This window comes from Entelurus aequoreus, linkage group LG02 (assembly GCF_033978785.1).
Source record: "Entelurus aequoreus isolate RoL-2023_Sb linkage group LG02, RoL_Eaeq_v1.1, whole genome shotgun sequence".
Lineage (NCBI taxonomy): Eukaryota > Metazoa > Chordata > Actinopteri > Syngnathiformes > Syngnathidae > Entelurus > Entelurus aequoreus.
Window position 1 is genome coordinate 77,486,241 of NC_084732.1, and position 10,676 is coordinate 77,496,916.

At 36.0% G+C, this 10,676-nt stretch overlaps 1 protein-coding gene across 2 annotated transcripts; it reads left to right on the plus strand.

Annotated features, from left to right (window-relative positions):
• The first annotated feature begins 209 nt into the window (after nucleotides 1-209).
• fshb (follicle stimulating hormone subunit beta) lies at nucleotides 210-7,963 on the plus strand. 2 transcript variants are annotated; one of them, XM_062032805.1, is made up of 3 exons: nucleotides 210-381; nucleotides 1,624-1,811; nucleotides 7,604-7,963. In XM_062032805.1, the coding sequence occupies exons 2-3, from the start codon at nucleotides 1,653-1,655 to the stop codon at nucleotides 7,790-7,792; spliced, it is 348 nt and encodes a 115-aa protein (XP_061888789.1). In that variant the 5' UTR covers nucleotides 210-381; nucleotides 1,624-1,652; the 3' UTR covers nucleotides 7,793-7,963. The 2 variants fall into 2 exon arrangements, with proteins under 2 accessions (XP_061888789.1, XP_061888780.1); XM_062032796.1 differs by having other exon boundaries at nucleotides 211-381; nucleotides 1,650-1,811; nucleotides 7,604-7,958.
• Nucleotides 7,964-10,676: the final 2,713 nt, after the last annotated feature.

Genomic DNA, 10,676 nt, shown 5'->3' on the forward strand with positions numbered 1-10,676 from the left:
AGATTCACAGCCCTAGTAATTAGTGATGGAAGAAATAAAACTGATCAATTTTCCATCCGACGTGGGGGCGCGGTCGCGGTTTTATATTTCTGTGGCTGCTCCAAAAACCTTTATCCCTTGGAGAGACAGGAGTTGACGCCTCCTCGCGTGTAGGAGGACAGGCCTTATATCCTTGGCCTTATACCCGAGATGAGGGAAAAACAGGAGGATTTACTGTGTCCATGCTCGCACTAAACAGGTGAGAAACAAACAAAGCCCGGCAGATTAACAGCGTTTAAGAGCAGTCCTATATAAGACCGGGAGGACAGAACCAAGGACAGGAGCAGGGGTCAGACATCTGGACACCAACAGGAAGCACAACTGAGCAGCTTTTAAAAAAAGGTATGATTGATTGTGGCATATTGATTTTCATCAGGAGTGAAACAATATTACACAGTATTTTGTTGATCTGGGACTTTTGATAGGAGACGCAGGCCAGTCTTGATATATTTGGAATACACTGCAAAAACTGCAATCTAAGTAAGATTAAATATCTCAAATAAGGGTGATATTTGCTTATTTTCTGTCTGATAAGATAATTCTTCTCACTAAGCAGATTATATGATACAGTGTTTTACTTGTTTTAAGGGTTTTGGTCCTAAATGATCTCAGTAAGATATTACAGCTTGTTGCTGAGATTTTATGACCTATATTGAGTAAAACATGCTTGAAACTAGAATATTAACTGTTGCAAAGCTGTGTCATCAACACTCACAAGTATAAAACTACCTTTTTAAAGTAATAATTTCTTATTTCAAGCATGAAAAAAAAAAAAACATGACTTTGACACAATTGTGTCTCATAATTAAAACAGACGACAGCCAAAAGGACTTTGCTGTTTTATTTTCAATGAAACAATGGAAAACACGTACTCATATAGTAGTACAGTTGGCACAGTACAGTAAACTGACAGTTAATATTTAAACATTTAACATGTGACATTTCTAACAATTTTGAACAGAAAAGGTTCATGCACATTCAAATAAATTCTTCAAAATTACAATTAAAAACCTTTTGGCCAGGGGGCCGGGCTGTATATATGCGCACTAATTGACTGAAAGAGCACGCACTTGGCGCGATGATGTCATGTTGTCGATGGAAAAATGTATTTTTAGATTATATGATTTGCCTGAGCGGCTAGGAGACCCCGAGAATAACAAGCGGTTTCCTTGTTGCCTTTCCATTAAGAACAATAAATTAGTTTTTAGTATAAGTTTGCTGGTTTCAAGAAATGTAATGCCGAGCGCATATCATTATGTCAAGATAATGGCACTAGCATTTACTTAATTTAAGACTATTTTTCAACATATTGAGCAAAAAGGTCTTCTTTTTTTTTTTTCTACCAAGAAAAGGGCACTTGTTATTATTGAGAATTTTCTTATTTTAAGGTATTTTTGGGTTCATAGAGGTTAGCTAATTTTACTTGTTTTGGAAAGTCTTGACAAGCCAAATTTTCTTGTTCTATTGGCAGATAATTTTGCTTAGATCAAATAAAATACCCCTCATTTCTGTAAATTTTTTTCTTGTTTTTGAACACGGACTTTTTGCAGTGTATATTCTGCATTTAATGTACAGTACATTAAGAGCCTCCTCTGCGGTGCACTCGGCAGAGGATGCAGTTGGTCGTCATGGCGATGGTGCTGGCGCTGGCGGGCGCGATGAAGACCTGCAGTTTGGACTGCAACCCGCGGAACGTCAGCATCGCCGTGGAGAGCTGCGGCGAAACAAAGTTTGTCCTCACCACCATATGTGAAGGACAGTGCTACCACAAGGTAAAGAGCCCGAGCCTGCTGTGTTTATTCTTATTCAAATGCAAGTAGGTACTTAATGGGGGTTTTTTTTCCAATCAGTTGTTACCATTCAGGACGGGGCCCCTATAGCGGGGGTCTCTTTAGTGCCGCCCAACTGGCTCCCTGGAGCATTTTTTTTAATTATTGAAAATGGGAAAAGATGGGGGGGAAACACAAACAAACGCAACAGTTTGTTTACATGTAAAATCTTCCACTCCTTCTTTGTCTTGTTTTGTCCACCAAACGTTTTATGCTGTGCGTGAATGCACAAAGGTGCGCTTTGTTGATGTTATTGACTTGTTGGAGTGCTAATCAGGCACATTTGGTTAGTGCATGACTGCAAGCTAATAAATGCTAACATGCTATTTAGGCTAGCTGTATGTACATATTGCATCATTATGCCTCGTTTGTAGGTATATTTGAGCTCATTTAACTTACTTTACTTTTATCCTCTTTGTACATAATTTAGTTTTGCATGTCTCATGACACATGATCTGTATGTAATATTGGCTGCATTTCAGATAGTTGTTGTGCCATGTTGTTCCAGACCACAGCAAACATTACCTAGCTTGCCAAAGATTGTAATAAATCTATTACAAACTATTAAACTTGGACACACACATCTATACCTTTGGCCATTATAAAAGCCAGTCATTTCCAGGCGTTATCTCACCTTCTGAGTAACCTCTGATTTACTAATGGTTTCTAATATATTACATTTCAACATTTCTGTCAACAAAGATTTGCTTCAGCCTGCAACACAGTCATTTTGATAGTAGGTTAATACAGCTAATATAGACACTTATGTCACGTGTTGCCTTCATTATAAGACTTACATACGGCTCCAGACAGATTTGTTTTTTGTATTCTTGGTCCAATATAGCTCTTTCAACGTTTTGGGTTGCCGACCCCTGCCCTATAGCGAGTGTCAGTATTGTTTTAAATAAAAGCCATCCATGTTTTGTTTTTGTTTTTTTGTATTTTTTTAATGAATTTATTAATCAATTCAACAAAACAATACACAACAATACCATAACAATGCAATCCAATTCCAAAACCAAAACCAAACCCGACCCAGCAACATTCAGAATAGCAATAAACAGAGCAATTGAGGACACACAAACATGACACGGAACAATCTAAAAGTAGTGAAACAAAAATGAATATTATCAACAACAGTATTAATATTAGTAACAATTTCAAAATAGCAGTGATTAAAAATCCCCCATTGATATTATCACTAAAAACGTTAATAAAAAAAAAAAAATGAACAATAGTGTCACAGTGGCTTACACTTGCATCACATCTCATAAGCTTGACAACACATTGTGTCCAATATTTTCCACAAAGATATAATAAGTCATATTTTGGTTCATTTAATAGTTAAAACAAATTTAAATAATGGATCCCATATTCCAATATATGACTTATTATCATCTAAACTAAATGCATTTTTTTCTACTGATATCATCTCCATAGCTTGTGTGTACCAGTATGAGTTGGACTATCAACATCTATCCATTCTTTTTAATATTACCCTTTTTGTTATTATGCATATTGAAAGAAATGCATTTTTACTCTTTGATGACACGTTACTAAATTGATGGAGATCCCCAAGAATACAAGTTTGCAGTGTCATTGGGATGTTTATATTAAGGAATGTGACTGCTTTTTTGTTTTGTTTTCAACCATAACTCTTTTATTCTCTGACATTCCCACAATAAATGAACAAGAGTTCCCTCAGCTGCCCGACACTTCATACATAACTTGCTATCTACTACACCAATTTTAAACAGCTGAGAAGATGTACAAGCCATCCATCGTTTGTGATATTACCAAATTTATTTTAGAGGTATCGTCAACAAAGCAAAAATGTACTCTTATTGAAGAAGTCGGACTACGAATCGATCGGAAATCGTGGAAGTTTACTTGATGTTGTGACCAAGTGAATCTATGTAGTCGTTTATGTTGTTCATGTGGAATGTTCGTCTTCAAGATATATCCCAGCAAGCGCAAGACATTAAAACAACATTGAGAACTTGTTGAATTAGGTGCTGACGTTGAGCAACTCAAACATAACATTGAAACAACATGCTTTTTGGCGTTGATTTGACCATAGAATTTTGGTCATTTCCCAACCAATATTCTACAACAAAAAATACAACGTTGAAACAACATGCTTTTTGACATTGAGTGAATGTCAGCTTGTGACATTAATTTCCCAACCAACAACGTGGATCCAACGTTGGACATCAACGTTGTCTCAATTTACAAATACAACTATTTTGCAACGCTGTTTCTAAGTCAGTTTTCAAGGACGTGTGTGTAAAATCAACGTTGTATCAATGTATTTTGTCTTGTCTGCTGGGATACTTAAACTGTACATTTTCAAAAGAGAAATGGTGACACTTTTGGAGAGGATGAAGCGTGTTTTCATTTGCCATCTGGAAACGCCTTGCATACATGTAAAAAAAATAAAAACGGGTTATAAAAGTGACTGTGGAGCAAAATTTACACCAAAGCATATTTGATACATACAGACCAGGGGTTCTTAACAGTTTTTACCTCGTAGCACAACTTTTCCACAACAACTGGGGTCAGGGGCCCACTCAAATATTAACACAGAATTCAATGTATATACTCTGATGATTAACTTGTGTGATGACTGTATTATGCTGATAGTATATATTTGTACCATGAATTGATTAACGTGGACCCCGACTTAAACAAGTTGAAAAACTTATTCGGGTGTTACCATTTAGTGGTCAATTGTATGGAATATGTGGGCTCTGTACCGAGGATGTCGTTGTGGCTTGTACAGCCCTTTGAGACACTTGTGATTTAGGGCTATATAAATAAACATTGATTGATTGATTGATTGAATATGTACTGTACTGTGCAATCTACTAATAAAAGTCTCAATCAATCAATCAAATTAGTCATCTTACTCGTGATTTTAAATCATATTTAAAATTATATCAAACCTACTTACAATTAAACAGCATAAACTTTGTCAAATGATCAGAAAGCATGTGTTAATCACAGATATTATTATCAAGGCTTAGGTCAGGCTGATTACAAAACCATACTGCAAAAGAAGGAACTCATAAAAACTGATAAAAAATAAAAGTATATACAACTATGCAGTGCTAAAATAAATTCCAAACTAAATAAGTAATACATGATAATGTTTCTTAAATAAACTGTTGATAAAATTAAAGTGCAAATTAAAATTATGACTCTAGTCATAATTTTTGCGCCTAAGAAACGTATCTATGACTTTAGCTCCAGACTTCTTCTGCTTGTTTGAGATTGTCATTACTGCCATAAGTGGCGGAAAAGTGTATTACAACTGAGCTGAGTACCACTGCGGCTCATACGGTCCAAGCTGAGGAATATATTTTTCTAGGCGGCCCTCTAGGGCAGAGTTTTTCAACCTTTTTTGAGCCAAGGCACATTTTTTGCATTGAAAACATCTGAAGGCACACCACCAGCAGAAATCATTAAAAAACAAAACTCAGTTGACAGTAAAAAGTCGTTGTCGCAATTGTTGGATATGACTTTAAACAATAACCAAGCATGCATCACTATAGCTCTTGTCTCAAAGTAGGTGTACTGTCACCACCTGTCACATCACGCCCTGACTTATTTTTAGTTTTTTGCTGTTTTCCTGTGTGTAGTGTTTTAGTTCTTGTCTCTCGCTCCTATTTTGGTAGATTTTTCTCTTTTTTTGGTATTTTCCTGTATCAGTTTCATGTCTTCCTTTGAGCGATATTTCCCACTTCTACTTTGTTTTAGCAATCAAGGATATTTCGGTTGTTTTTATCCTTCTTTGTGTGGACATTGTTGATTGTCATGTCATGTTTGGAATATACATTGTGGACGCCATCTTTGCTCCACAGTAAGTCTTTGCTGTCGTCCAGCATTCTGTTTTTGTTTATTTTGCAGCCAGTTCAGTTTTAGTTTCGTTCTGCATAGCCTTCCCTAAGCTTCAATGCCTTTTCTTAGGGGCACTCACCTTTTGTTTATTTTTGGTTTAAGCATTAGACACCTTTTGACCTTCAGACATCTACAAAGCAATTAGCTACCGGCTGCCACCTACTGATATGGAAGAGTATTACACGGTTACTCTGCCGATCTCTAGACAGCACCGACGCTCAACAACAACACATCATTTGCCGACTATAATTACTGGTTTGCAAAAAATATTTTTAACCCAAATAGGTGAAATTAGATAATCTCCCACGGCACACCAGACTGTATCTCACGGCACACTAGTGTGCCGCGGCACAGTGGTTGAAAAACACTGCTCTAGGGGACGCTCGCAACCCAACAACGGGCTACGGCCCGATGCGGGTTTCCCCTTAACGTATTTGATCGTGGGGGTGCACCGTGGCAAAATAAATGCCGCCACTTCTTAAAAATTCATTTTTTTGTTTTTTTACAGGAAAACAAATTAAAGTAATATTGTAACCTCCGGAAAAAGTCAGACAAAATATGACGCTCTTTCCAACTTCATCTTATGCCAACAACTGGCCCAATTCCATTAAAGTTTTCCCTCCAACAACAACTCTTCCTCATTCTCCGACAACACAGTGGTGCCTTCGCGGTCATGGTATCAATGAACATCAATCATACACGAACATAAACTCTCTTATGAATGGATATATAGTTTATTATTTGCGCTTCATTGACTAGGGATGCTTGTTGCAGCTTGCTCCTCAAATTGGAGCCGGTGTTCTGGCAAGACATGCAGCATTCTGGAATTCATGCACCTCCTACAGGTGTTTACACTGCAAAAAGTCAGTGTTCAAAAACAAGAAACAAAAATACAAAAATTAGGGGTATTTTATTTGAGCTAAGCAAAATTATCTGCCAATAGAACAAGAAAATTCGGCTTGTCAAGACTTTCCAAAACAAGTCAAGTCAGCTAACGTCAATGAACCCAATAATACCTTAAAATAAGTACATTCTCACTAATAACAAGTGCACTTTTCTTGGTGGTAGAAAAAAAAATTAGACCTTTTTGCTCTATATGTTGAAAAATATTCTTAAATTAAGTAAATGCTAGTTCCATCATCTTGACATAATGATATGCGCTCGGCATCAGGATTTTTTTTTCATGCTTGAATTATTACTTTAAAAAAGTAGTTTTATACTTGTGAGTGTTGATGACACAGCTTTGCATCAGTTGATATTCTAGTTTCAAGCATGTTTTACTCAATATAGTTCATAAAATTTCAGCAACAAGCTGTAATATCTTACTGAGATATTTTAGGACCAAAACCCTTAAAACAAGTAAAACACTCTAACATAAAATCTGCTTAGTGAGAAGAATTATCTTATCAGACAGAAAATAAACAAATATCACCCTTATTTGAGATATTTAATCCTACTTAGATTTCAGTTTTTGCAGTGTAGCTAGGAATATGGAAATATAATTGCATCCATTTTGAAGGAATCTTACCCGCGAGTACAATCTTTAGCATGTAGTCTATTTATACCTGCATTTTCCTTTCCATCCTTACACTTTCCATCATTGTAACTGAGCTACTGTGTGGAACAATTTCCCTTGTGGATCATTAAAGTTTGTCTAAGTCTAAGTCTAATGTAAACACTGGGACACAGCTGTGGTAAAGATCTGCTGGGCTCGGCAGCTCATCAGCGGACCTGTAAATATCGTCCTCTGATCCAAACCCCACGATCGGAATCGGGGCATCTCCAGGTTTTTGTATGTTTAACAGGGAAAATGTGCTGTTGTCATTTGTCTGCAGGATTCAGTCTACGTGGTCCCTGTGGACGTGTCCCAACAGAACGTCTGCAACGGAGATTGGTCCTACGAAGTGAAACACTTCGAAGGTTGCCCAGTGGCTGTCACTTACCCTGTGGCCAAAAACTGCGCGTGCACCACTTGTAACCATGACGACACGGTCTGCGGACATGTTTTGTTGGGCCACACCTAGCTTCTTATGTCTTCTTGATTTGAGCATTGATGGTCCAATAAGGGAACTGCATTATTACTCCTGAACTGCAATAAAATGTAAAAAAAAAAAGAAAAAATGTTGAGTATTATGTCTTTGATTAAAAGGAAGGTAAGAATCATGCAATGAGCCCTTTAATACACTGTTAACCACATGTTCTTTTGTCATTTCACTGTCAGTTCTCGGCAATAACGCATCCGATGAAAGCAAATAATCTTGCAAAAGAGGCATTCCATGTAAAAATAGCTGATTAAATTGCCATCTACTCAAATATTTTAGTGTCATCATGTACAAGGTTAGTCGCTCTTGCTTGTTACTGTTGCCATTGATAATAGGCCCTACAGGTGGAACTCAAAACATTTGAATACCGTGCATTTAGATTATTTTGTGGCCCACCAAAGCCTGTAAATATTATGTGTCAAAGTACTTTTCTCACTAAAGTTAAAGTACCAATGATTGTCACACACACACTAGGTATGGCGAAATTATTCTCTGCATTTGACCCATCACCCTTGATCACCCCACTGGGAGGTGAGGGGAGCACTGAGCAGCAGCGGTGGCCGTGCCCGGCAATCATTTTTGGTGATTTAACCCCCAATTCCAAATGTATATGTTCTTTCCATTTTGACATTAAAAAAAAATACATGTACTCCATGCAGTCGCATAATTTTTTTACGTAAATATTATCTAGTAATGCAACAAAATACTACATTATCATACATTACAAAACTTGTTCTTTGTTCAAATGAAAATAAATACTTAAATACCTGCTTCACTTAAGATTTCAAAGCAAGTTATCCATAAAGTGGTACACTGTAAAAATTACAATAGACTTTACAATAAAATTCTGCCGACTGAGCTGCCAGTTTTACCATAAAACAACTTTGATACCCTTTTTCCATATTCTGCACATTAATACACTATAAACTGTATATTTTACGGTAAAAAAATTGTCAGCTCCGTTGCATGAATTTTACCGTACAAAAAATAGTGGTACTGTTTTTTTCATTACATTTACAGTAATATAAAACACCGATAAAATTGTTGTGACTGAGGTACGAGTTTTTTTTCCAGTAAAATGTAAAGATTTTTTATAGCGTGTGTAAAAAAAGATATAATTATCAAATGCATAGGCAATCATATATATATAAATTGCCTATGCATTTGATAATTATATATTATATGTATTGGTTATGCATTTGATGATTAATTAACATTAATGAGAATAAAATGAAAGTTTTTGATTTTAGCAAATGGCTGCAATGAAACTATATATATATATATATATATATATATATATATATATATATATATATATATATATATATATATATATATATATATATATATATATAAATTGCCTATGCATTTGAGAATTATATATTGATAATTATATATGATATGTATTGCCTATGCATTTGATAATTATATCATATGTATATAAGATGATTATATATTATACATACATATACACTACCGTTCAAAAGTTTGGGGTCACGCAATCAATTTTGTGGAATAGCCTTCATTTCTAAGAACAAGAATAGACTGTCGAGTTTCAGATGAAAGTTCTCTTTTTCTGGCCAATTTGAGCGTTTAATTGACCCCACAAATGTGATGCTCCAGAAACTCAATCTGCTCAAAGGAAGGTCAGTTTTGTAGCTTCTGTAACGAGCTAAACTGTTTTCAGATGTGTGAACATGATTGCACAAGGGTTTTCTAATCATCAATTAGCCTTCTGAGCCAATGAGCAAACACATTGTACCATTAGAACACTGGAGTGATAGTTTCTGGAAATGGGCCTCTATACACTTATGTAGATATTGCACCAAAAACCAGACATTTGCAGCTAGAATAGTCATTTACCACATTAGCAACGTATAGAGTGTATTTCTTTAAAGTTAAGACTAGTTTAAAGTTATCTTCATTGAAAAGTACAGTGCTTTTCCTTCAAAAATAAGGAAATTTCAATGTGACCCCAAACTTTTGAACGGTAGTATATATATATATATATATATATATATATATATATATATATATATATATATATATATATATATATATATATATATATATATATATAAGATATAATTATCAAATGTTATTCTCATTAATGTACACTCAGCAGCCCATTTTGACAGAATAAAAATAGAAATGTAGAATTTTTGGCAAATTCATTAAAAAAAGAAAAACTGAAATATCACATGGTAATAAGTATTCAGACCCTTTGGTCAGTATTGAGAAAAAGCACCCTTTTGAGTTAGTACAGCCATGAGTCTTCTTGGGAATGATGCAACAAGTTTTTCACACCTGGATTTAGGGATCCTCTCCAGTTCTGACAGGTTGCATGGTGAACATTGGTGGACAGCCATTTTCAGGTCTCTCCAGAGATGCTCAATTGGGAATGGTCACAGAGTTGTTCCGAAGCCAATCCTTTATTATTTTAGCTGTGTACTTAGGGTCATTGTTTTGTTTTGAGGTGAACCTTCGGCCCAGTCTGAGGTCCTGAGCACTCTGGAAGAGGTTTTCTTCCAGGATATATCTGAACTTGGTCCTGTCCCTGCAGCTGAAAAACACCCCCATATCATGATGCTGCCACCACCAGGGTTCACTGTTGGGATTGTATTGGGCAGGTGATGAGCAGTGCTTGGTTTTCTCCACACATACCACTTGGAATTAACACCAAAAAGTAAACTTTGCTTTCATCAGACTGAGAAACTTATTCTCAAAGTCTAGGAGTCCTTCATGTGTTTTTTGGCAAACTATGCGCACTTTCATATATCTTGCACTGAGGAGAGGCTTCCGTCGGGGCCACTGTGCCATAAAGTTCCGACTGGTGGACTTTGCAGTGATAGTTGACTTTGTGCAA